The sequence below is a fragment of the Polypterus senegalus genome, chromosome 4 (assembly GCF_016835505.1).
Source record: "Polypterus senegalus isolate Bchr_013 chromosome 4, ASM1683550v1, whole genome shotgun sequence".
Classification (NCBI taxonomy): Eukaryota; Metazoa; Chordata; class Cladistia; order Polypteriformes; family Polypteridae; genus Polypterus; species Polypterus senegalus.
This window is the reverse complement of record NC_053157.1, coordinates 1,766,539-1,794,538: the sequence shown is the minus strand read 5'-3', so window position 1 is coordinate 1,794,538 and position 28,000 is coordinate 1,766,539. Positions and strand designations below refer to the sequence as shown.

At 43.1% G+C, this 28,000-nt stretch overlaps 1 protein-coding gene across 1 annotated transcript; it reads right to left on the bottom strand.

The window, feature by feature from the left end:
• Positions 1-14: 14 nt before the first annotated feature.
• LOC120528540 (early nodulin-75-like) lies at positions 15-14,887 on the bottom strand. Its single transcript, XM_039752721.1, has 8 exons — positions 14,790-14,887; positions 14,001-14,064; positions 11,353-11,409; positions 8,456-8,503; positions 6,425-6,481; positions 4,517-4,564; positions 3,232-3,288; positions 15-597 (listed from the first exon to the last, which is right to left on the bottom strand). Exons 2-8 carry the CDS (start codon positions 14,055-14,057, stop codon positions 364-366), a joined length of 558 nt encoding a protein of 185 aa, XP_039608655.1. The 5' UTR covers positions 14,058-14,064; positions 14,790-14,887; the 3' UTR covers positions 15-363.
• Between the last annotated feature and the right edge of the window lie 13,113 nt (positions 14,888-28,000).

Genomic DNA, 28,000 nt, shown 5'->3' with positions numbered 1-28,000 from the left:
ATTGCAGCATATTTTCTTTATTCATTCATCCATTCAGATTATATATTAATTCATTTGTTCACATTATATAAAATTGATTTATTCATTCAGATTACATATTAATTCATTCTATAGCGCCCTGTCTCACAGCCATTGCTGACATTTCTTTAAACTCTCATTCTGTGCTAATAAAGTTGAGTGAAAGTTCTTTAGCGCCCCCTGGCATTGAAGGGCACTCCATAACATAAACTAAAGTGGTCCTGCATCATTCCAACAGTGAAGACCTCACTCCGTTTTAGGGTCCGACCCCCTTGGTTTAGAAAAAAAAAACAAAATTACAAGAAGTGCGTTAACTTCAGGCGTCACAGCAGGACTCAGGGGGCTTTACTCGTCTCCCCTTGGGCTGTGGGTGGGCGTTGGGCCTCTTGATGTCATGGCAGGTCCGCAGGCTGTGCTGGTTGTCATTTGTGTAGGTGGCAATGGCGGAGGATGAGCTGTTGTGACCACGGAGGGAGGCAGGGCTGGAGTCGTTGTGGTCATCTTTGGTGGCACCCATGGCCTCGTTGTCGTCTCTTTAACTGGGGGCCTCCGTGTTAAGATGGGTGTCTTTTTTGTGGGCTACAGTAATACAACAAAAGCAAAACAAATGCATGTTAATTCCTGTAGAGTGCGCACTACTTCCAGAAATTACACGAAGGCTTTTCAAACTCGAGTGAGTCCACTGAGCCCAGTGAGCGCCACCTTCTTGTTTATACGACAGCATCAGAGAGTGGTGAGGCCATCTAGTGGCTCCAAACGGAACTGCAAAGCACAGAATTACCAAATCAACTCGGCACCACTGAGTCTCAGTCATACAAACACCAAGGATAAGCATTTAAAGCACATTGAGATGGCCTTGACCGTGTAAGGGACTCTATTAGAAAGTGTCCATGAGGTCCCTGTGGTCATTACCACCCATCCATCTCTGGAGACAGCTGGAGCAGGGTCGGGGACGAAGCTGGAGCCAAGCTTTGGTGTCAAGGCAGGACCAGTCTCTGAATGGCATGCAATTCCATCACAAATTCAAACCTAAAACTGCATCCATTTAATATGGTATTTGTTGGCTAATAAAAGGTAATACACTGCGCTGAACCAATCTTATATACTCTGTTTGCATCTGTGCGTTCACTCCTGCACCTGGAGATCACCTTCCTGACTCGGCTGAGTTAAGCAATACCACTCTGGAACAAGAGGGGGCGCAGTCACTAGCTGTCATCTTTTTACCAACAGCTCTGAGAAGATGCCCAAGGAAGAAGCTCAGCCCCTCCCACAGTGCTCAGAGCAGTCTCCGCCCCTTCCGCCTCAGGCATCATAAAAAACGAGCATCGAAAGAAAGTGACGTCTTGTTTTGAATGTGCCTTCAATGAGGACCGAGCTCCTGCTGCTGGGACCTCATTTGTGAAAGATTACCAACCCGAGTGACGCCAACTGCCAGTGCCAAGAGATAGACAACCATTTGAGTTATTTTGCTGTCAGTTAAACAGGGCAGACCACCTGATGCCCCAATATGTCACCTTTCTATCTATCTATCTATCTATCTATCTATCTATCTATCTATCTATCTATCTATCACTTAACCCCTTTCTATCTAACCATCTATCTATCTATTACTTAAACCCTTTCTATCTATCTATCTATCTATCTATCTATCTATCTATCTATCTATCTATCTATCATATAGTGCCTTTCATATCTATATATGCACTATATAACATAGATAGATAGAAAGGGGTTAAGTGATTGATAGATAGATGGATAAATAGAAAGGGGTTAAGTAATAGATAGATAGATAGATAGATAGATAGATAGAAAGGGGTTAAATAATAGATAGATAGATAGAAAGGGGTTAAGTAATAGATAGATAGATAGATAGATAGATAGATAGATGTTAGTCCATCATCTACAATGATTTAAATATCACAGGGGCACAATGTGATCAATTCCATATCTAAAAGGTGAGGTGGGCTGCTCAGTCCTAATAAGAACTCAATGACCAGCTAACCTTGTGATGTATCCCCATCACCACTAGGGGGCTGACTGTATTCCTACTACCTTCACTGTAACATGAAGGCCCGCCCTGTGTGACCTCCTCAGACCTGCTCAGTCCAGTTCAGGGTCACACAGGGCTGGAATCTGCCCTGGTTCTCCCTCACATAAGACAGAAACCAAGAAAATGCCCACTCACCCAGCTGCAGACCGCCACTGTGCCAATTAAGAATTTGAAATTAACCTAACAGGGGTATCACGGTGCCACTGATTGATTATGGCAGTCTGTCAAATCTCAGGGGCACCCAATGCGTCTTTTGTATTCTGACCAAATAATAATGATAATATAATACATTTTATTTATATAGTGCCTGTGAAAAGAAGTTAAAATCTGGCAGTCATTAGCAGGTTTTACTAAGAGCCTGCTGCCCTGCCCAGATCTGTTTTCCTTGCGGTACATTTAGCATTTATGAATCTATACAGCGTGTGTGTGTGTGTGTGTGTTCAGTGTGTACACTAATCATCAACATTTTTTAGATCACTCCAATCTTTCCCCCGTTTTTAAATTTAAGCAGTTTAAGTTCTGTAAATAACCTAAAATAGCACAAAGGTAAGTGGCAAACTGCCAGGGGTTTACAAGAAAAAAGCCCTGAAAAAAGTAACATTTCTACAGTATCATACAGTATTATAAAAATTATACAGGATACTAAGGAGGGACCACAAAATGTGTTAGCAGCTTTTTGGCAGACATCAATGGAAGTGGCAGTTTTAAAAGTCAATGCCGTCAATTCCTGCAGGTATGTCACATTTTTTTGATTACTTGCAGCCCCTTTGTGTGGAGCAAACTGTGCGCATGCACCCTGCCCGAAGCATCATAGGGGACAAGACTCCATGCTCATGCCAATGCTTCTGGACTGATGTGAAAGTCAGGTGTCCACAAACGTTTGCTATGTAGAGTATGTGGTGATGTAACTCTGTAGTAAAGGACATTATGAAAGGCACTATATACTATAAAAGATTGCCCTCATGTCAGGGCACACAAGTGCAAGACGTCACTGCCCGCATCTGTGGTTTAAACCTGATATAAGTAAACTGAAATCGTTCCTGGCACACAACGAATGATTCGCCTCATCTCTTTGACAGCACTGTGAGTTTTTCACTTTTGGAACATAGAAATAAATGTGACATCTTTTATTGCTGTTCTTGATTTAAAAAAAAAAAAAATACCTGGCAGGGTAGCTGATGGTGAGGTTGATGAGGATGATGTCGATGAGGAAGATAAACCTGGAAGAAAGAAGGAAGAAAAGAAAGTTAAGCTGCCTTTTGAGCTCCCACACTTTTTTTAATGATTCATTTTTTATTTTTTTAAATGAATTGAACTTTATATAGCGCCTTTCAGTAGTGACCTGGTGACATGCAGTTTTTTTTTTTTTTACAAATGGACTTGAGTTCAGTGTTATATAGCAACTTCTTGTAGTTCCCTTTTGATGAATGAACTGACTTGGATATAGCGCCTTACATTTTAAGCTGGTGACATCCGCTTCCTGTCTGAATTAAAAATGAAATTATAAACAGACCCTTTGAGTGGGTGACATCTAGATCTTTAAAGAATGACTTGAATTCAGTATAGTGCCTTTCACAATTGAAATTGTCCATTTTTAATTAATAAAGCTAAATGAACTATATATATATATAGCGCCCCTCAATCATGAGCTGGAGAGATCTATGTCCCTTCTAACTGAATTAAACAGAACAACTTTCAGCATTGAGATGGTGACATACAATTTTTTTAATATTTAAAAGGCTTACTTATTATATAGCGCCTTTCATCAGCAGCATCTAGTCATTTCTTTTAAGAATACCGTTAATTGAATTGTATAGAACACCTTACAGTTTCCTGCGGGTGACGTCTTATCTGTTTTAGATAAATAACTTGCATTTTATATAGCGCCTTGCACTTGTCAGTGGGAGACATGCAGTTCATTTTAAAAAAGAAATTGAGTGTTATGTGGCGCCTTTCAGTAGCTGAGGGTCCCTTTTAAAGAAAATACTTAATTAAATATAGCGCCTTTCAGTAGTGAACCACGGAATTATCTTTTTAAAAATAAATTAAATTCAATTTCATGTTGCGCCTTCCCACAGAGAGCCCCTGACACCTATAGATCCTGTTTGATAAGTACATGGACCTGTATATAGTGCCTTATAGATATAGGCGGCGGCATCTGTAATGAATCAACTGAACCGAATTTTATGTAGCGCCTTTCAGTAGTCACCGGCTGGTTCCTCGTCCACCGAGAGGTTTTGCTTTACTAGTGCGTCTGTGATTGGCGTGCTTGGAGCTGAAGGTGGTCCTGATTGGGTGTTAAGTGTGAAGGAGGAGTCGGCGCATCTTGAACGTCACGTGACGGTGATTTGCTCTCCTGTAAGTCGGACGTTCTTCTCCGTGAGCTCATCTGCCACACTCGTCTCCTCGGGACGGCGGGCTTATTGCGCTCTTTCGTTTTTTTCCTACCTCTTCACTGCTTGATGTCCGCTGTCTGTGACGCTGGGGAACAAAAACCTGCGGAAAAAAACAACAGAAAATCAAATCAGCCGCAGGTGGGACATCGCAGAGCAGGAGCTGCTGAGCCAGGCTGGGCGCATAATGATAATAATAATAATAATTACAATAATGATAATTATAATAATAAAAAATGAATAATAATAACAACGATAAAGTAATAATATTAATAATAATAACAATTGTAAAAATAAAAATAATCATTTTGATCATCATAATAATAATAGTACAATAATTATAATAATATTGATAATAGTAATAATAGTACAAACAATAATAATAATAATAATAATAATAATAACAGTAATAATACACCTTACATTAGTGGCCAAAAGTTGTGCAGTGGCACAAGCGTTGTGTTTTACAAACTTTGCTGCCTTGGCATTTTCAGATTTTTTTTTTCTTCGTGTTTCTCTGGTACCCTGAAGATCACTTCTAAACATTTCACAAGTTTCAAAGGCTATTTTTGTCAAATCAGAGCCTCGTAACGAAGCCCCTTCAGCATAGTCTGGGATGTACGCTTCGGGTCCTTGGACCACCACCCTGGTCTGAGGTGGAGCAGTTCTCTGTATTTGGCCGCATTCATCCATCACTCAGTTCTGACCAGCATCCCAGTCACCATAGCACCACTAGGCTTCATCAGGTGATGAGCAGAGCCCGGTCCTCGTCAGACTTAGTGCTCGAAGTTCTGCCTAAAGAGTTCAGTTTTTGTCTCCTCAGATGAGGGAATCTCTTTGTTCGGCTCTCAGAGTCCATTACAGCCCGTTTGACACTCCAAGCTGGAGTCAAGCACTGCTCCATAAACAGCTAACTGAGGGAGTGCTGCTGAAATGGCTGTCCTACTGTTAGTGCCTCCTATCTCAGTAGAGGACTTCTGAAGCTCTTCTAGAGTCACCTTCCTGACTAAAGCCCATCTTGCCCAATAACTCAGGTTGGCAGACTGTAGGATGAGTCCTGCCTGGTGGCTCCAAACGTCCATTTCACAATTCACAATTGAGGCTCCTGGGACACTCAAAGGTTGATCCCCTCGCCCTCTTCTGCTCCTCACCATTGTTTGATCATGGAAGTCTACAGAAAGTTCGTTGGACTTTATGGCTGGGTTCTTGTCCCAACCTGCAGTGTGAATTGTGGGACACTCTATACACACAGGGACACAGTGTGACTTTGTAAATGACGTCCAGTCAGTTCAATAAGCCACAGGTGGACACCAATTAGAGTTGCAGAAACATCTCAAGTGGAATTCAAGCCAACAGGAGGCGTCTGAGCACAATCTGGAGGGTCACAGCAAAGGGTCTGAATACTTCTGATAAGGAACGGTTTCAGTTTTGGATTTTTAATAAATTTGCAGAACCTTTTTGAGAACATGTAGTCACTTTGTCATTGTTGACTTGAGATGATGGGAACAAATGGCAAATTGATTCATTTTACAAAAAATAGTAACATGAGCAGAAAGTAAAAGGGTCTGAATAAATAGATAGATAGATAGATAGATAGATAGATAGATAGATAGATAGATAGATAGATAGATAGATAGATAGATAGAGAGTGAAAGGCACTATATAATAGATAGATAGATAGATAGATAGGCTAACATCTACTCTGCTGTGAAAAAGTATTTGCCCCCTTCCTGATTTCTTATTGTTTTGCATATTTGCCACACTTAAATCTTTTAGATCATCAAACAAATTTAAATATTAGACAAAGATAACCCAAGTAAACACAAAATTCAGTTTATAAGGGATGATTTTATTTATTAAGGGAAAAAACTATCCAAACTTACAAGGCCTACTTTTGGAATATTGAAAATAAAGGGAAATTTTTATTGCTGTTCTTGATTAAAAGTAAAAAAAAAAAACATACCTGGCTGGGTAGCTGATGGTGAGGTTGATGAGGTTGATTTTGATGAGGAAGATAATCCTGGAAGAAAGAAGGATGACAAGAAGGTTGAGTTGCGTTTTGAGCCCCCGCACTTTCCCATCTGCCGTCCTCACACAGGCTGTTTGGCCGCAGGTTTGTCGCCCCCTAGTGGCCAAGGCTCACTGATCAACTACAAAACCGAGTCTGTGCAGGACCGGAAACGACTGGAGTGAACGAGTCAAGGAGTCTTCATCACGGTAAGGCGCGGACATTTAAAAGCAAAGGCTCAGTTCGCATCATCATCCTTTCAGTAACGAGCTGGCGACACTGAGATCCTTCTAAAAAATAAATGGGATTTTAGTCAATTGTATTTACTGTGGCACCCGTCGGTACTGAGCTGGCGACAAACATTTCTTTAATGAATTGAACTTTATATAGCGCCATTCAGTAGTTACCTGGTGGCATCTAGTGCATATTTCAAGGATAGCTACAGTTGAATTGCATATAGCGCCTTTCATTAGCGAGCTGGTGACGTGTTTTTTTTTAACAAAAGACATTGAGTTCCGTGTTATATCGTGGCTTCTTGTAGTTCCCTTTTGATGAATGATCTGAATTGAATGTAGCGTCTTATATTTTAAACTGGTGACGTCTGCTTCCTGTTTGAAATGAAAATGAAATTATAAACAGACCCTTTGGGTGGGTGACATCTAGATCTTAAAGAAAGAACTCAGTTGTATATAGCGCCTTTCGGCTGAGCACTGATAACATGCAGCCCATCTTTAAAGAATGACTTGAATTCAGTATAGTGCCTTTTACTATTGAGATTGTTCTTTTTTAATTAATAAAGATCAATTAACTACATATATATACAGTATATATATATATATATATATATATATATATATATAGTTAATTAATTTATATATATAGCGCCTTTCGGTCATGAGCTGGAGATATCTGCATCCTTTCAGCATTGAGATGGTGACACAGTTTTTTTTTAATATTTAAAAGGCTTACTTATTATATAGCGCCTTTCATCAGCAACATCTAGTCATTCTCTTTAAGAATAGCTTTAAATGAATTGTATACAGCGCCTTACAGTTTCGTGCCGGTGACGTCTTCTCTGTTTTAGAAAAATAAATTGCATTGTATATAGCGCCTTACACTTGTCAGTAGGTGGCATGAAGTTCATTTAAAAAAAGAATCGAGTGTTATGTGCCGACTTTCAGTAGCTGAGGGTCCTTTTTAAAGAACACACTTGATTAAACATAGAGCCTTTTAGTAGTCAATCAAGGATCGTGATCCTTTTAGAAATAAACTGAATTCAATTTCACGTAGCGCTTTCCCACAGTGAGCCGCTGACATGTAGATCCTCTGTGATGAATACATGGAGCTGTATATAGCGCCTTGCAGTTATAGGCGGACGGCCTCTGTAAGGAATTAATTGAACCGAATTGTATGTAGCGCCTTTCAGTAGTGGAGCTTCACGGTGGCCTGGGTTCGCTCCCCTGGTCCTCCCTGCGTGGAGTTTGCATGTTCTCCCCGTGTATGCGTGGGTTTACTCCGAATGCTCCGGTTTCCTCCCACTGTCCAAAGACATGCAGGTTAGGTGCATTGGCGATCCTAAATTGTCCCTAGTGTTTGCTTGGTGTGTGGGTGTGTACCCTGCGGGGATTTGATCCTGCCTTGCGCCCTGTGTTGGCTGGGATTGGCTCCGGCAGACCCCCGTGACCCTGTGTTAGGATACTTCGGGTTGGAAAATGACTGACTGACTGACTGGCCTTTCAGTAGTCACCGGCTGGCTCCTCGTCCACCCAGAGGTTTTGCTCTACTAGTGCGTCCGTGATAGGCGTGCTTGGAGCTGAAGGTGGTCCTGATTGGGTGTTAAGTGTGAAGGAGGAGTCGGCGCATCTTGAACGTCACGTGACGGTGATTTGCTCTCCTGTAAGTCGGACGTTCTTCTCCGTGAGCTCATCTGCCACACTCGTCTCCTCGGGACGGCGGGCTTATTGCGCTCTTTCGTTTATTTCCTACCTCTTCACTGCTTGATGTCCGCTGTCTGTGACGCTGGGGAACAAAAACCTGCGGGAAAAAAACAACAGAAAATCAAATCAGCCGCAGGTGGGACATCGCAGAGCAGGAGCTGCTGAGCCCTTCTGGGCGCATAATGATAATAATAATAGTAAAAAAATTAATAATAATAATAATTATAACAATAGTAAAAATTATAATAGTGATAATGATAAAAGTAATAATAATAATAATAATTAAAATGGTAAAACTGAGAATAATAATAATAATAATAATAATAATAACAATAATACACCTTACAGTAGTTGCCAAAGGTTATGCAGTGACACAAGTGTTTTGTTTTACAAACTTTGCTGCTTCAGCCTTTTCAGATTTTTATTTTACATCTTTCTATAATATATCCATCCATCCATCCATCCATTTTCCAACCTGCTGAATCCGAACACAGGGTCACGGGGGTGTGCTGGAGCCAATCCCAGCCAACACAGGGCACAAGGCAGGAACCAATCCCGGTCTTTCTATAATATACTGAAGATCAATTCTAAACATTTCAGAAGTTTCAAAGGCTTTTATTGGCCAGTCCATCCATTTTCTGTACAGAGTCCGTATTGGCAGCGTTGCCCCTTCTCCTACATAACTTCTGCACTTCGCTCTGGCATGCTGGGTATCCACTTCTGGCGTCAATCCTGACTGGTGGTGGTCCGTTCTTGCCTTTTTAGTGCTTGGACTTGATCCTAATAGGTGGGCTTCTTGCTTGTCCACCTGCTTTTTTGAGAAATGACCACAGGATCTCAATTTGATTACAATCTGGGGACTTTCCTGGCCAGGGGTCCACACTTTTAATGTCACGATCTCTGAGCTGCTTTGTTCTCACTTCTGCTTTGTGATGTGGTGCGCCATCATGTTGGAAAATACATCGATCAGTTTTAGGTGGCAACACGTTGCATATTATAGGCAGTTGCATGGGCACTCCATGGCAGTGAGGAGCAGGCCAGTGGAGGAGATTAGCAGTTTCTGTTCTCTTTGGCCTGACATCATTGTCAGATAAAGTTATATCCTGAAACAATTCACTAATCTGATCTGAAGAGCGTGGAGCGAAGTGCAGACAATAAAGGAGACGAACGCAGAGGATGGAGGACATCTTCAGACCCCTCACTTTCTGCACACTTAATTGTGTTATAAGATTTAGTTCTAACTGACAATCTTGACATTTGTGTCCATCAGAAACCCATAATGACAAAGTGTGTACCTTCCATTTTATTATCAAAAGAGTAATCCCTCATCCATTAGAGTACTCAGAGCCTTAATGCAGCACTGGGCAGCAATTCTGACTTCTCTACAAGCTTTGCAGCCCTGGATTTAGGCAGTTGACCCCATTCTTCCTGGCAGAACTTCTCAGGCTCCATTAGAATGGATGGGACGGGATGGTGAGCTGCCATCTTCAGGTATCTCCACACTTCTCCTGAGGGGTTTCAGTCTGGGTTTTGGGGCAATCAGAGCCTCGTAACGAAGCCCCTTCAGCATTGTCTGGGATGTACACTTCGGGTCCTTGGACCACCACCCTGGTCTGAGGTGGAGCAGTTCTCTGTATTTGGCTGCATTCATCCATCACTCAGTTCTGACCAGCATCCCAGTCACCATAGCACCACTAGGCTTCATCAGGTGATGAGCAGAGCCCGGTCCTCGTCAGACTTAGTGCTCGAAGTTCTGCCTAAAGAGTCTCTTTGTTCAGCTCTCAGAGTCCATTACAGCCCGTTTGACACTCCAAGCTGGAGTCAAGCACTGCTCCATAAACAGCTAACTGAGGGAGTGCTGCTGAAATGGCTGTCCTACTGTTAGTGCCTCCTATCTCAGTAGAGGACTTCTGAAGCTCTTCTAGAGTCACCTTCCTGACTAAAGCCCATCTTGCCCAATAACTCAGGTTGGCAGACTGTAGGATGAGTCCTGCCTGGTGGCTCCAAACGTCCATTTCACAATTCACAATTGAGGCTCCTGGGACACTCAAAGCTCTTCAAGTGGGTTGATGCCCTCGCCCTCTTCTGCTCCTCACCACTTTTTGATCATGGAGGTCTACAGAGAGTCCCTTGGACTTCATTGCTGGATTCTTGTCCCAACCTGCAGTGTGAATTGTGGGACCCTCTATACACACAAGGACACAGTGTGACTTTGTAAATGACGTCCAGTCAGTTCAATAAGCCACAGGTGGACACCAATTAGAATTCTAGAAACATCTCAGGTGGAATTCAAGCCAACAAGGAGGCATCTGAGCACAATCTGGAGGGTCACAGCAAAGGGTCTGAATACTTCTGATAAGGAACGGTTTCAGTTGTGGATTTTTAATAAACTTGCAGAACCTTTTTGAGAACATGTTGTCACTTTGTCATTGTGGACTTGAGATGATGGAAAAAAATGGCAAATTGATTCATTTAACAAAAAATAGTAACATGAGCAGAAAGTAAAAGGGTCTGAATAAATAGATAGATAGATAGATAGATAGAAGTGAAAGGCACTATATGATAGATAGATAGATAGATAGATAGATAGATAGATAGATAGAAGTGAAAGGCACTATATGATAGATAGATAGATAGATAGATAGATAGATAGATAGATAGATAGATGTTAGGCCATCATCTACAGTGCTGTGAAAAAGTATTTGCCCCGTTCCTGATTTCTTATTTTTTTGCATATTTGTCACACTTAAAACTTTCAGATCATCAAACAAATTTAAATATTAGACAAAGATAACCCAAGTAAACACAAAATTCATTTTTTAAGTGATGATTTTATTTATTAAGGAAAACAAAAACTATCTAAACCTACATGGCCTACTTTTGGAATATTGAAAATATAAAGTGACATTTTTATTGCTGTTCTTGATTTAAAGTTAAAAACAATACCTGGCAGGGTAGCTGATGGTGAGGTTGATGAGGATGATGTCGATGAGGAAGATAAGCCTGGAAGAAAGAAGGAAGACTAGAAGTTGAGTTGCGTTTTGAGCCCCCGCACTTTCCCATCTGCCGTCCTCACACAGGCTGTTTGGTCGCAGATTTGTCGCCCCCTAGTGGCCAAACATCACTGATCAACTACAAAACCGAGTCTGTGCTGGACCGGAAACGACTGGAGTGAACGAGTCAAGGAGCCTTAAATCACTGTAAGGTGCGGACATTTAAAAGCAAAGGCTCAGTTCGCATCATCATCCTTTCAGGATCGAGCTGGCGACACACAGTTTTTTTTAAGAACCAGGCTTTATATAGGGACTTGGTGAGATGATGGGAAAAAATGGCAAATTGATTTATTTAATAAAAAACAGTAACATGAGCAGAAAGTAAAAGGGTCTGAATAGATAGTTAGATGGATAAACAGAAAGAAGTGAAAGGCACTATATGATAGACAGATAGATGAAAGGCAATATATGATAGATAGATAGAAGTGAAAGGCACTATATGATAGACAGATAGATAGCTAGATAGATAGATAGAAGTGAAAGGCACTATATGATAGATAGATAGATAGATAGATAGATAGATAGATAGATAGATAGATAGATAGACGTGAAAGGCACTATATGATTGATAGATAGATAGATAGATAGATAGATAGATAGATAGATAGATAGACGTGAAAGGCACTATATGATAGATAGATAGATAGATAGATAGATAGATAGATAGACGTGAAAGGCACTATATGATTGATAGATAGATAGATAGATAGATAGATAGATAGATAGATAGATAGATAGATAGATAGATAGATAGATAGACGTGAAAGGCACTATATGATAGATAGATAGATACAGTGGTGTGAAAAACTATTTGCCTCCTTCCTGATTTCTTCTTCTTTTGCATGTTTGTCACACAAAATGTTTCTGATCATCAAACACATTTAACCATTAGTCAAATATAACACAAGTAAACACAAAATGCAGTTTTTAAATGATGGTTTTTATTATTTAGGGAGAAAAAGAATCCAAACCTACATGGCCCTGTGTGAAAAAGTAATTGCCCCCTTGTTAAAAAATCACCTACCTGTGGTGTATCACACCTGATTTCAATTTCCGTAGCCACCCCCAGGCCTGATTACTGCCACACCTGCTTCAATCAAGAAATCACTTCAATAGGAGCTGCCTGACACAGAGAAGTAGACCAAAAGCACCTCAAAAGCTAGACATCATGCCAAGATCCAAAGAAATTCAGGAACAAATGAGAACAGAAGTAATTGAGATCTATCAGTCTGGTAAAGGTTATAAAGCCATTTCTAAAGCTTTGGGACTCCAGCGAACCACAGTGAGAGCCATTATCCACAAATGGCAAAAACATGGAACAGTGGTGAACCTTCCCAGGAGTGGCTGGCCGACCAAAATTACCCCAAGAGCGCAGAGGCGACTCATCCGAGAGGTCACAAAAGACCCCAGGACAACGTCTAAAGAGCTGCAGGCCTCACTTGCCTCAATTAAGGTCAGTGTTCACGACTCCACCATAAGAAAGAGACTGGGCAAAAACGGCCTGCATGGCAGATTTCCAAGACACAAACCACTGTTAAGCAAAAGAACATTAGGGCTCGTCTCAATTTTGCTAAGAAACATCTCAATGATTGCCAAGACTTTTGGGAAAATACCTTGTGGACTGATGAGACAAAAGTTGAACTTTTGGAAGGCAAATGTCCCGTTACATCTGGCGTAAAAGGAACACAGCATTTCAGAAAAAGAACATCATACCAACAGTAAAATATGGTGGTGGTAGTGTGATGGTCTGGGGTTGTTTTGCTGCTTCAGGACCTGGAAGGCTTGCTGTGATAGATGGAACCATGAATTCTACTGTCTACCAAAAAATCCTGAAGGAGAATGTCTGGCCATCTGTTCGTCAACTCAAGCTGAAGCGATCTTGGGTGCTGCAACAGGACAATGACCCAAAACACACCAGCAAATCCACCTCTGAATGGCTGAAGAAAAACAAAATGAAGACTTTGGAGTGGCCTAGTCAAAGTCCTGACCTGAATCCAATTGAGATGCTATGGCATGACCTTAAAAAGGCGGTTCATGCTAGAAAACCCTCAAATAAAGCTGAATTACAACAATTCTGCAAAGATAAGTGGGCCAAAATTCCTCCAGAGCGCTGTAAAAGACTCATTGCAAGTTATCGCAAACGCTTGATTGCAGTTATTGCTGCTAAGGGTGGCCCAACCAGTTATTAGGTTCAGGGGCAATTACTTTTCACACAGGGCCATGTAGGTTTGGATTTTTTCTCCTAAATAATAAAACCATCATTTAAAAACTGCATTTTGTGTTTACTTGTGTTATATTTGACTAATGGTTAAATGTGTTTGATGATCAGAAACATTTTGTGTGACAAACATGCAAAAGAATAAGAAATCAGGAAGGGGGCAAATAGTTTTTCATACCACTGTAGATAGATAGATAGATAGATAGATAGACGTGAAAGGCACTATATGATTGATAGACGTGAAAGACACTATATGATTGATCACCGGACTGATTAATCGATTCATGAATTAATGACATTGTCACTGAGTTTTCGGTGCTTACCGGCGAGCAGCTGATGGCCGTCCAGAGACACGCCAGGAGTATCCACAACTTCGTCATCTTTTCTCTGTAACAGTAAAGGCTTTGATTACTTTTCAAATCAGACACCCCTTCCAGGTCAGTGCGGAGCTGCGCTTTCTTATGTAAAGTTTGAAGACGTTGTGCCCACGACATTAAAAACAATATAAATCTGATTGCAGTCACATGCAGGCGCTGTCCCTGCACTGTAAAGTTGTTTCTAAACTCCTCTACATGTCCGCTGATTGTTTCTCAGGCACACGCGCTCACTCATATTTACACAATCACACTTTAGTAGCTTGCGGATGAAGACGGCGGTAATTCCGTAAATACCCTCCTCCTAATTCATGTTTTGTCACCGACACATGTCCCGTCCTGAGTTGCTCCCGCTCTTGTGCGCCATTTGCTCCTCCACCGAGACCCTGATTTGATTTAATGGGTCCGGTAAGACCTGCACGGAGCGGTGACCTGATGGAGAGGATGTGCAGTGCGGTTTTATTTAAGTTGCCGTTATCGATTACTTGGTAGCTAAGCACATTCATTTAAACAATAATATCTTAATAGATTTTATTGTTGATTACATTTCCTTTTTTTGGCACTAAGAGTTCATGATGCCAGCTCCCTGCACGCACTGCCTGAAGTCCCCGCTCAAATGCCAACTTTCTGTCACCCTAATTAATTAATTTCTCGTTGTTCCTAATGCTCATTGATCACCAGTCTTCTACTGGATGGAGATCCTCCAAGAAAGAGTGAGGAGAGAGCCGCTCGGCTTACCTCGACAGCGGAAGGTGCGCTGAAGGCTGCGGGTGTCGTCGTTTATCGGTCTGAAGACGCGCGTTGGTGGCGGTGCTTTCTCTGCATTGCCGACGGCTTCTCCCGCTGCTCTTTATTTAGGAGTCGCTGTGCCCCAAGGGTGGAGAGCCCGCCATGAATTCGTGATGACGATTTCGCCGTCACTCCCTCATTACTCGACATCCTCTCCACAAGTTCAGTTCATTTCGACCGGGTGGGGTTACTGAGCCCCCGTCACCCACTCATCCTTCTAAGAACCTGTACAAGCCTGCTCTGGACGGGACGCCGCTCCCAAATGACTAACTCAGGGAGAAGAGACAAGACCAGGACACATTTGGCCCACAGAAGTGCCAGGGAGCAAAGATTGGCACATTATATTGAAGAAGAGTTTAATGACCGCTGAAGGTATAGCAGCCACAAAGCGGTTCACTCCTTGCAAATACACGAGCGGTTTTCTTCACCTTTTAAAATTGAAACACAGTTGACAGGTGTTGTATTGGCCTTCAGTATTAAAGGCGCTATATAACATCAAAAGAATCAATGCCATGACCCAAAAATTCTCTCCTGGTGTGACCATGAGTGAATCATTTCATTGATCTTACTTTAATTTTATGAAAAGTAAATGACACATGCGATGAAAGGGTTGTGCGCCATGAAAGGCACTATATAAAATCTTAAGGGTTAACACTATGGCTCAAACATCCACTCCACTCCACCATGTGTGAGTCATTTCACTTGGTTTGATCTTGATTTAGAAAACAGAAAGAAAATGACAAAGGCCAAATTATGAAATTGGGTGGGTGGAGGGTGGGGGCTGTAGGGGGCTCCACTATGAAAGGCACTATATAAAATCCTAAGCATAAATCTGACAGACCCACTGATGATTTCTGCTGTTTCACTTCACTGGCCAATGCTGATATTGTAAAAATATGAAGGCAAGGTATTTTTATATCTCAGGGATATATTTTATATTTATTTTTTATACTTGGATGGGTGGCACGGTGGCGCAGTGGGTAGCGCTGCTGCCTTGCATTTAGGATACCCGGGTTTGCTTCCCAGGTACTCGCTGCGTGGAGTTTGCATGTTCTCCCCGTGTCTGCGTGGGTTTCCTCCAACAGTCCGAAGACATGCAGGTTAGGTGCATTGGTGATCCTATATTGTCCCCAGTGTGTGCCCTGCGGTGGGCTGGCGCCCTGTCTGGGGTTTGTTTCCTGCCTTGCACCCTGTGTTGTCTGGGATTGGCTCCAGCAGACCCCCGTGACCCTGTAGTTAGGATATAGCGGGTTGGATAATGGATGGATGGATGAATTTTATACTTGGTGTCACACACGTGCATTTGGGAGACAGCTAAAGGGCCTGAATAGTAGTAATTCCACACCAGACCAGGGGGTGGCGAGATGCACTTATTTTCTTTCTCAATCCCATGCAGACCATCCATGGGAAATCCCGCACGGTTCTGCCACCTCCGATGACGTCACTTCCGGTCCCGGCACACCTGATGACGTCACTTCCGGTCCGGGCACATAAAGCCGCCATCTTTGTTAACCAGCATCAGTTCTATTTGGGACTCTGACTTGTGAACATCTCCCAAAGATTTACCCATTTGCAGCCAGGGCATATTATACGGGTGGCTGCCCCAAACCTTTTTTGATGTCTTTTTGTCGCTCTTGTGGCACTTGGGATCACAATGGTGAGATGTTCAGTATGAAAGGCGCTATATAAAATCACATCAGTTAGGGCAACATCTCCAACATTGACTCCTGTTGAAGCCATGACATTCACTAAAACTTGTAGGGCTTGATAGTAAATCATGAAAACATTTGGGCTAAACTATACTGGGAAATTGACTTTACTATGAAAGTCGCTATATAAAGGGGTCAAAGTCACAGTCCATATAGTCACTGGTGGCGTGGCTACGAGTGATTCATGTTAGTCGGGATTAGTCATATTGTAGAAAGATGAAAGTTACCTGAATATGTAGTTTCCACTACAAAAGGCGCTATATTAACCTAAATCCTGGCACCAACCTGTCATCTGACTGTGCTTGAGTCGCATCCCCTGCCACGGTGACAAATGAATTGCCTTGTAAGGCATCTTAAGCTGGCATTTCTTATCAAAAAATATGACTGGCACAGCCTTGGCAGTCATTCCCTCTCCGAAGAAACCCTGAAAAGATTGGACCTTAAAGAGAACCGCTGACTATTCAAAGGCACTCTGTGAACACAGACCTGGAGAAATGTGTCGGCATCCCACCACAAAAAAGGCAGACCCGCAACTTGTCTCTGAAATCACTTGTCACCCGTCATTGTTTGTCCCGTAGTTAACAAGAGTCAGACTTCTTTCCATAGATGCTCGATGGGATTCAAATCAGGGCTTCCAGAAGGCCCCTTCAGAAGAGTCCAATGTTGTGTTCTTTGTCATTCTTGGGGGCTTTTCGCTGTGTGTTTCGGCTCCTTATCCTGTTGGAGGGTCTGACCGGTGACTGACTCAGAGCTTTCTGACACTCAGCAGGACGTTCAGCTCCAGAATCTCATGACGGTCTTGAGATGTCTTTGCCCCCTGCACAGACTCAACGCCACCCCCATTCCAGATGCAGCAAAGCAGCCCCAAAACATAAGGGGACCTCCTCCATGTTTCACAGCAGGTCTGGTGGTCTTTTCTTTGAAATCTTCATTTTTTTTGTCTGATGTGACTTGCGTACAAAGCTCCAGTTTGGTCTCAGCTGTCCAAATTCCAGTCAGGCTTTTTTTGTATGTGGGGGTCTCCCGGGGTCTTCTTCTATTCAAAAAGTGAAGACGGGTGGTGTGGTCAAACACGGATGGACCTTGGAGTTCAACTTGTGTCTCTTTGGGAGTCATTCTGTGGCTTTCTGTCTGCCATTCTCACTGTCCTCACTCCTTCTGCCCACTGTGGGGTCAATGTTCCTCTTTCGGCGGCGACCAGGGAGGTGGATGACAGTCCCTTGGGCCTTCCACTTTATAATATTTGTAACTGTTGTCACTGGAACATCAAGCTGGTGTTCCAGCCTTTGCCTTTGACCTTCTTGTCTGTCATGTTCTATCTGATCTCCTCCGACAACTCGTTCCTTTGCTTTTGGTGGTCCGCCTTCAGGGTGGGACGCATGATGGCACCAAACAGCAGACTGACGAATTTTCTCCATTTTGGTTGTCTCATTGTGTGATTGGAGGTGTGTGTGTGATACGAATTCAAGAAAACAGGGAGTCTGAAAAATCCCTTGAATCCAATTATTTAGGGTCTTTACTAAGGGGTCCCAAGAAATGTGTGCAGGCCATTTTAGAAGATCTTTATAGAATAAGCAACACTTGATCTCCTGTCACACTTGCTTTGCTTTACTCAATGACACCTCAAAGGCGTGCAGGGACCCAGGGGACAATTCCTTTTCTTTTCGTCACTTTTCAGGGGGCAGATGACACTTTTTCAAAGAGCTGTAAGGAGACAAACTCTTCTGTCCATGTCTGTCTTTCAATATTAAGCAACACTTTTCTGAATTCCTTCAGGAGGACGGACTTCACTCTTCAGATTTCTTGCCACATTTGTCTCCAGTGCCTGTCATTATCTTCAGTTGTGTGGTTTGCAATCCTTTAGGGTATTCCCGGCATTCCGGTTTAGCAGCTCAGTGGTTTCCAGCTCATTTCCCGTGAATCAGCACCTTTCAGTTCTTTTGGAAACTCCACCTGCTGTGGTAGAAACCAGAATGAACCGCCACGAGCCTGAAGAAGTCTGCACCGTTGTGACTGGGGAAATCTACAAACATGGTGAGAGCTGCTGCAGTGAGGACGCTGGCCTTGTCTTGGTGGTCGACGGACCCCTTTATAGGGCCGGACCTCCACAGAGCACAACAATGGGACTTGGGCACAGCCATCATCAGTGTGTCATCTGTGGAGAGGGTGTCGACATCGTCACCGAGAGGTTTACTGACCTCAGCAGTGACATTCATGTGACACTGGTGACCCTTCCTATGAAGCCAGTAGGTGGATTGGGAGGGCATGGGGGGTTCATGAGGTCACTGCAAAGAGGTGTGTGGCGCAAAAGAATGGAGGTCCAAGTCTTTAGAGTCCTGGTGCTCCCTGTTTGTGAGACATGGACGCCACCCAGTGACCTGAGATGAAGACTGGACTCCTTCACTACTGTGTCTCATCCTTGGGTCCTGCTGGTTTGACTTTGTGTTGCTCACGGGGTCCCAAAATGAGGCACATGACCTGCATTGTGAGGGAGTGTCAGGTATGGCACTACAGTCATGTGGCACCATTACCCGACGGTGATCACAGGACCCTCATTGTTGAGTAACCGGATGGCTGGACCAGGCTTGGCTAAAGTATCTATCTATCTATCTATCTATCTATCTATCTATCTATCTATCTATCTATCTAAAGCTGGTAGAGGGTCATTTCTGGAGAGTGGGACTGGGCCGCATGTCTGCCTGTTGCCAACTGGGATCCCGAGCTATTTCGCCATGTGGTAGGTGTGGTAACACGCCATACCAGTGCAGGCTCCCCAACCTGACCTGACCTGACCGTGTGTCGTTTTACTGAATTAGCAGAGGTAGTCACCGACCTACAACCACGTTCAGTTCTGACGGACCGGTCGCAAGTCGATCTGGACGTAAGACGGACTGGCGTGTGTATTCAGACTTCACCGTATGTATAGTACTGTATAATAAGTCATATTGATTGTTTTACATCCCTTTTTCTCTCATCCTTCTTAGGACATTGTGTAGGGTTTTTTTTTTTATAAAATTGTATTATTTTGTGTTATTATCACTGTTGCTCGCCTGACTGCCGTACCTTTAACAGCTTCGCGAATCCTTTCTTTGTCTGTGTCATGTCACGTCATCAGTGAGTCTCTCCCAGTGTCCATTGTGTTAACTGTGACCTGAGGAATTGTTGTAGCGATCCTACATAACACTACAAGCGGCTTGGCTTTCTGGACTGGCCGTCATTGTATCGTATGGTCTGGAGGTTAACAAAGGAATATCAACTTCAGGCGTTATTGTGGACGACCAAGTCTGGGAGGACCCCGGCCGGTAAGGAGTCCAGCTGCCTAGCGTCAGATTGAACTCACTCGCCCGCTCACAGTGTAGCGCTGCCACATAAAGATAATGTGTTCTGCTGTCGATCGGTTGTTGGGGGGGAATTGCTTCTGACAGAGATTGACAGCGGTACCCCAGAGGTGGAACTTCCGGTTGGTTCGGGGATTCATTAGCATAAAGCGCGCCGTCTTTGAGAAAGGAGAAAAAGGAGAAAGAAGGAGAAAGAGAGTGAACGAAGAACATCGGATAACAGATAAAGGCAGATCAGCTTTTGCTCTGGCCATGAGATAAGCCCAGGAGCTCCTGTTAGTCCTGTATGAAGGTGGATGGTCTTCGCCTGGGAATCGATCGTTCCGCTATTACCTACGGACGCGGGTGAGCTACCAAAACGGACTTACTATACTTTAATCATGGCGCAAGTCTGGCTGTATGTCTTTTATGACGAAGAGGAGATTGGTAATATAGTCCCCTATTTTCAGGACTCCTCATCAACTCGCTGGCCGTTGCGGGAATATTACGGTGGACTATCTGCGGACTTATTTTGTTATCTCTGGAACGGGAATTGGGGGGATGAAAAACTGTTGATGTATAATAACTTGTATATGTGTGGCGCTGCAAATTAAGGGTTATTTTAGTTTCGGGCAGGGGCGATCCATGTGTAAGGGATTATTTTTCTAGTTGTTGTTTATTTGATTAACTGCAAGTATAAATATGGTCTATGGTGGGCAGTGACCTGTAAATGTATCGATATTAAGGGATTGCTTTATTAGAATAAAGGCGATACGGGAAATGTATTAAGGTGTGATATTGGCCTATCCTTTTATCATCTGCCTTTAGCTAGGTCAGAATAGTGGTAGCATTTCTCTCAGGCTAGTGCTCGAGACGAATTGTTACAACAGCGCAGTGTTAGGTGGGGATGAGCAAGAAGGCATTCGGACTGATAACGAAACGAAATTGTAAATTAGTTGTTTATCTTCCTAGAAATTCTTATCGTTGTAATGTTTCGGTTTATTTTTGTTATTGCCTCCAAATTTCAACTACTGTGTCTGATGCCGTCACAGAACAAATTATTATCTGAAAATTATTTTTAAAGCGTTTGTGGATATAAATCCGAGAATTTGACTTTTTTCATTCATGAGTGATATTTTTCCGAACCCTGCTTACACACGAATTGCACTGAGCCTTTTAGCCAATCATACCACCCCCAAAAATGTGCCACCCTTAGCTACACCACTGTCTGGACGTAAAGCAGATCCAGAATGCTACCTAAAACTGAACGAGCTCACGTTCAAGTTCTTCACTTGCAAATACGTTACGTTAAGCTCACCGTTCTTAGAACAACGAGCTCGTTCAACGAAGGCGCTCTTTTGAACTCCTTCATGCACGACACTGGCAGGCGTCATGTTGCTATGACAACTAAGTAGGAAATGGACGTTCTCCGCGGGAAACTTTTCTTTTTACTAGGAATGGCGGACCGAGAAAAAAAGAAAGGCAGGGAGAGAAGCAGAAAGGAAGGAGCTCGCTTATGGATGCCTAAGAATACGGCGCGATCAGACCCCACCCAGGGACGCCCGCTATTAGTGGGCGGCCATCCTGAAGTTGGAAACAGTGAGGCGAATCCCCAAGAGGTGGCATATAAGGGTTGCGGCATATGGACCTGTGGTTCTCCAGGTGTTCCCGTTGGTGAGTCGGACTCGTGTTTCTAAATTCTTCGGGATAGCAAGATGGCAGCCATATTCGCCTGAGGTCCGTTTATTCTTTCATCAGCGAGAACTGCACGACCGGATTCATCGCCGTTTCACACAGACTTTTGATTTGCCTTTTATTTCGTGTGTGTTTCGTACCGGGGATTAAGATTTGGCCACTGAGGGTAGGGAGATTGGGGAGGACATCCGGAGGAAAATGGGATCACGAACGAGCACCCAGTCACCATTCATCTTCTTCTTCTTCTTCTTCATTTGGGTTGCTCCCATTAGGGGTTGCCACAGCGGATCATCTGTCCGCATATGGATTTGGCAAAATTTTACACCGGATGCCCCTCCTGACATAACCCTCCCCATTTATCCAGGCTTGGGACTGGCACGAAGAAACACACTGGTTTGTGCATCCTCTCTGGCTGGCCAGTCACCATTCATGTGAATGCATAAATATCGTACCCTGAATTACAATACACCTTCTTATTTAACCAACCGAACTACCATTTGGGGTTCTGTCGAGCATTTGGCATATTCTAATTTTCATTTCAATTTTTAATGCTAATATATCATTTGAACATCGCCCACTTCCCTCGCGGGTGTTGAAGTGTAGCGATCTTGCCCCCTTTTCTTGGGTCGATTGTTATATTGTGTTGGCAGTTTTGACAACCTTCTCGTCGGAGCTTCACCACAGTGGAACCCCTCAGTCCAAAGCAGTCCACAACACAGAGGCTCGAGGCTGACCGTAGCCCTCCCAATGAACCTCTTCCTACACCTCAAGAGCATCTGCCCAGTAGAACATCCTGGTCGCACTTAACTAAGCTGCGTCACAGGTGGGCAAAGCAAGGGACAACCTATTTAGATGGGGCGCTGAATGTCCCTGTGGTGAGCCCTCCCAAACAACAGACCACATTCTCCATGAATGTTCCCGTGGCCCTACATGCACCGATGACGATCTTAAGGGTGCTAATGATGTCGCTCTTACCCGGGTACGGCAGTGGCGTTATAAGATATGATGATGATGATGTCACAATGCAGAAGCTTCAGAGGTTAATGGGATTCATCGTCAAAGTGCAACAGTACAGCGGTTACAACTTAAAGTCACATGTGACCGCCCTCCCTCGTTCTGCTCAATCACCTTCATTTTTGTGTCAAGATAAAATTGCCTTTTTTCCTGTAATTGCAAGACAAATGTATGGAACTGAACGTAGTCGGAATTACTGCAAGTAATAAGCTAAGATCGAGAAGAATGAGTAACAGCATACGGAGCTGGCGTGCTGAACACTGTTGTTTACAATACAATTTCATTTTGTAAAGCCCAAAATCACACAAGGAGGGCCACAATGGGCTTTAACAGCCCCTGCCTCTTGACAGCCCCCTCAGTCTTGACTCTCTAAGAAGACAAGGAAAACCCTTGTTGGGGGAAAAAAATGGAAAAAATCTCGGGAAAGGCAGTGCAAAGAGAGACTCCTTAGGTAGGTTGGGCATGCAGTGGGTGTCAAAAAAAAGGGGGTCAATACAACACAATACACAGAACAGAACACAAGTCATCGTCAGTACAATAGAAATATTACAAGTACAGAGCAGAATTTAACAGTAGATGATATTCCATAAGAGGATTTGGATTTGTTTAGAGTCCTGGAGACCTCAGCCATCAAGCTACCTCCCCCTATTGGCCATTCCACAGCTGAGTCAGCCAATCCGATGAAAGGACCCCTCTATCCCACAATTGCTACAATCCTCCATCAGAGATGACTTTACCTTTGGCAGGTGGGCCGTGGCACCGAGTGGCACATTTGAGTACTGAGAGCAGAAACAGAACAACTCAGGGTTAGTAACAAATTCAAACTGTCATGTTACTGATGTTTTAGTGCTAATGACAGTCTGCACAGTTAATCAGCAGCTCTAGTCAGGGTGACCTAAACTGAAGTCGTGAGTCTTTGAAAGCTCTTATAGTAGCAGGCAGACCACCGCACAGTTTAGGGGGGTCCTGTAACTAAAAGCTCGACCTCCCCCTGTTATTTTATTAATTCTTGGAATCCCAAGCAGACAGAAACTAGTTAACATAAATGAGAAACAACATCTATCCTTCAGTCAGTTGTAGAACCACAGCCAGATTGTAGACAAGGAATCAGAGACAAGCTGGACACCATCGGAGTCCTGGAGACCTCGGCCATCACGCCGCCTCCCCCTATTGGCCACTCCACAGCCGAGTCAGTGCTGGGCCAGCCAATCTGATGACAGGACCCCTCTACCAAATGATTTATGTGATCCTCCATCAGAGATGACTTTACCTTGGGCAGGCAGGTGGGCAGTGGCACCAAGTGGCACATTTGGGTACCGAGAAGAGAAACAGAGCAGGTGAGGAGGGTCAGAAACAAATTCATGTTTTAGTGCTAATGACAGTCTGTGCAGTTGATCAGCAGCTCTAGTCAGGGTGACCTAAACTGAAGTCGTGAGTCTTTGAAAGCTGAGACTGGAGGGGCATCTCTTATAGAGCAGCAGTGCTGGATTAACCACATAAGCAAAGTAAGCACATGCTTAGGGCATCAAGGGTAAAGGGGGCACCACAAACATTTTGCATGGCCGAATTTATCCCATAAATTATTAAATTAATTAAATTTATAGCCATTTTCAAAATTTAATTAAAAATGAATAATGCCTCCCACTGTTCGTAGATGGAGCCTTACACAGTGCGTTCTGCATACTGGTGCCATCTATGATGGGGAATTCCCTTAAACGCCATGTTATGTCAAAATATTGTGAAAATAATCTGATTCAAATCAATATGTTTTTATATTTTTAAATAATAGTTAATAGTTGATTAAAAATTATTATCACGTAATTGTTGTGTTTCGTGAATTATCTGTTATTTAACTTAAAATAAATTTCTAGTGCGTAGAAAGCAAAAACAAAAAATCATCCCAGTTTGAGGAAAAAATATTCTGGTCAGTCCATTTAATTCTGTTCTTGGATATTTTTAAATTCATTTACATTACGTAAAAGTGAAAATCGTACAGCTGATTACTATTGGATAAAATTGTTTATAAGTTTTTTACTAATAAAGATTTATTAACAAAATTTTCACAAAAATCTTGTACTAAGAATATGTGTAAATAGATTTGCTAAATTGACACAAAAGCCATAAATAAATTAAATAATCAAAATGGTAAATCTACGGTTTTCATGTCAAAATGTTTTGCTTAATTTTGAATTTTTGATAATAAAATAAAATTTTATTTTCTAGTTTGTTATTGTTTCAATATTTTAAATTACTAGTGTAAGGGGGCACCAAAATTACTTAGTGCTTAGGGCATCTAAGGGTCCGGCCCTGAGTAGCAGACAGACCACTCCACAGTTTAGGGGTCCTGTAACTAAAAGCTCGACCTCCTGCTGTTATTTTATTAATCCTTGGAATCAGAAGCAGACCGGCATCTTGAGATCTTAATGTGGGCTCAGGTTTGTAAGTCATGATAAGTTCAGACAAGTAAGCCAGACCTCGGCCATTTAATCTATACTAACAAAAGGCAAAGCCCTCACTCACTGACTGACTCACTCGTCTCTAATTCTTCAACTTCCCGTTTAAGTAGAAGGCTGAAATTTGGCAGCTCATTCCTTACAGCTTCCTTACAAAAGTTAGGCAGGTTTCATTTCGACATTCTACATGTAACGGTCATAACGGTCGATAATGGTCGACAATGTCCGCCATCCTGATCTTTCTTATTTATGGCCCCATCTTCATGAAACTTGGTAGGCGGCTTCCCTGCGCTAACTGAATCCGATGTACGTACTTATTTAAGTGGTATGACGCCACTGTCGGCCGCCATATTGAACTTTTCAACGGTCTTTGTTACTTATGGGCCCATCTTCAAGAAATTTGGTACGCGGGTTCCCAACGCTAACTGAATCCTACTTACGTACATATATACGTCCATAGCCTGCAGCTCGGTCACCGTGTGAGGCGGCGTTGAGTCCCCCATCTTAACATCTCCCACGTTGTTGGCTGCCTGCCTATATAAGGCCGTCCGTCACTCCGGTCTCTACATTCCCTTCCTTGCTTCGCCACAGGATTCACGTCTCCCTGCTGATAACTACAGCCTTTTAATTTAATCCACGGCTTCTCCGCTGTTTTATTGTTTGTTTATTACGATTATAGTTATTGTGTAGGTATTTTACACTTACTTTATATTGTTAAGGTCCCCATTTCCTTTATCATTCCAACCCCCATTAACATGTCTATCGAGGTGATCACCATCGATCAGAGAACTGTCACTTACCGAGTGGTTTCCATGCCCAGAGATGCCACCTGCCTTTTCCATTCTCTGTGTTACATATTGCACGGCCATATCAGGCTCACTCTTGATATCCATTGTGTCTTCTGTACTGAATGACTGGACAGGTTCAAGGTGTGGACTGATGACGTACAGGAGATAATTAGACTACACAGGAGCACTAGAAGAGTCAAATGCTTAAGCCCTTCACCTATGGATCTGCATGTGAGTTGATGGCTGCCGCTGAATTGTTCGGTCGTCACTTTCAAGTGTACTGAAATGGCCAAATATTTTACACCTTTGGACAACCGCCAATGCCTCTTAGACATCTTAGACTGACAGGTGACGATTTGAGTAGTGGACACTTTGATGTTTATGAATGTTTAAAATCTCAAAAGCTGGATGTGAAGTTATCGATGAAACTGGTTGTGTGCTTACAGCGCTTGACAGATGCCGAATGTCGCTTCAACACAAGTCCTACAAATACTGTCGTCATTGAAACAAACCATGAAACTCAAACCGATTACGACAGCAGCAATCCAAGCTGTGAGATTTGAGACAAGATTACTGTTCACATGGCCGACTGTACGTTACATGCTCAGAGTAAGATCAGCGCACAGCTTGGTCAGATTACAACCAGAGGGCCGAACTCACAATGTGGTATACAAAGAGATCATTAACAAGTAATTACTGATATATTTTCCCTCAGTTTAAAAAGGTTTACTTTTCTTCTTAATAACAATTTTAAGGCAGTACTTCTCCTCTACGAAGTGCGGGTATTTTGCTAATGCTTTCTATGTTAAAAGGAGGATTTTGAAATCTGCCCTAAACTTAACTGGGCGCCAGTGTAAGGATGTGAGGACTGGAGTGATGTGTTCGTATTTTCTTGTTCTTGTAATAATTCTTGCAGATTAACTGGAGGCTGAATAAAGAACAGCCTGAACAGCCAGTGAACACCACTTTGCAGTCGTCAATCCTACTAGAAATAAAGGCAGGAATTAATTTCTCAGAATCCTGTTTATTTAGAAAGCGCCTTCATTTCCCAGAATTTTTAAGATGGAAGCAACCTGATTTGGACAACTTTGTGATGCGCACTTTAAATGACCTGCTAGAGTCAAAGAGAACTCTGAGATGATTCAGTAAAATTGATGGAGACTCCAGCTGAGTTAAATGACGACAGAATATTATTGTGATCCGCGTCACTCCCTCAAAATATTAACATCTCTGTATTTAAAGACAAGTCGGTCTCATCCATCCATTCCTTTAATTCACTAACACCACTAATTAAAGACAACATCTGAGAAACTTCATTTGATTTAAAAGAAAAGTAGAACTGGGTGTCATCTGCGTACGAGTGATGTTTCCTAACGAGAGATCCCAGTGGACGCCTGTCAAGTGAACACAGTAAAGGTCCGAGTCCTGAGCCCTGCGGGACGCCATATTGAACTTCTGTGTGTACCGATGGAGTCCCGTCAGCACATTTCTGTACGTATTGAAGTCGATTTGACAAATAAGAACTGAAGCAAGCGAGCACCGTCACTGCCTGTGAGCCCAACATCGTTTTCTAGCCTGTGCAGTAAAGTCGAACGGTCAATGGTGTCAAACGCTGCGCTGAAGTCTAACAACATCATCACAGTGGAGTTTCCTTCGTCAGAGGATATCAGAATGTCGTTTATAACCCGTGTCTGTACTATGACCAGTGTGGAAACCAGACTGGAGTTTGTCAGGTCATGTCATGTGATGCGCGAGGTGGGACTGAAGCTGACTGGCGACTACTTTTTCTAGTTGTTTACCCCTGAGAGACGGCAGAGGTCATAAATCCAATGGCTGTAAGGCACATCGGTCATAAGTTGACGACGTCCTGTGCCAATGTCTGGCCTACATTTCCTGTGCATGACATCGACACGTCGAATGCTCCTTTCCAGCACTGTAAGCCCCCCTTTTGGGTCTGTGTAGGCTGAGGCAGGGCCCTGGAGTTGGGATTAGGCCCACTGAGGTGAGGCCTTTTTCACCCCCCGAGCAGGCCTAGGTGGCATGGCCTGGCCAGTGATGCCTTTTGCCAGATTGAAGACGGCACTTCATAACGCAAAGGGCAGAATCCAAACCTCTTGGTAAGAAAACACAATTCAGAATTCCTGTGGTCCAGGAAACCAAAATGTAAGGAGACGACACAACACG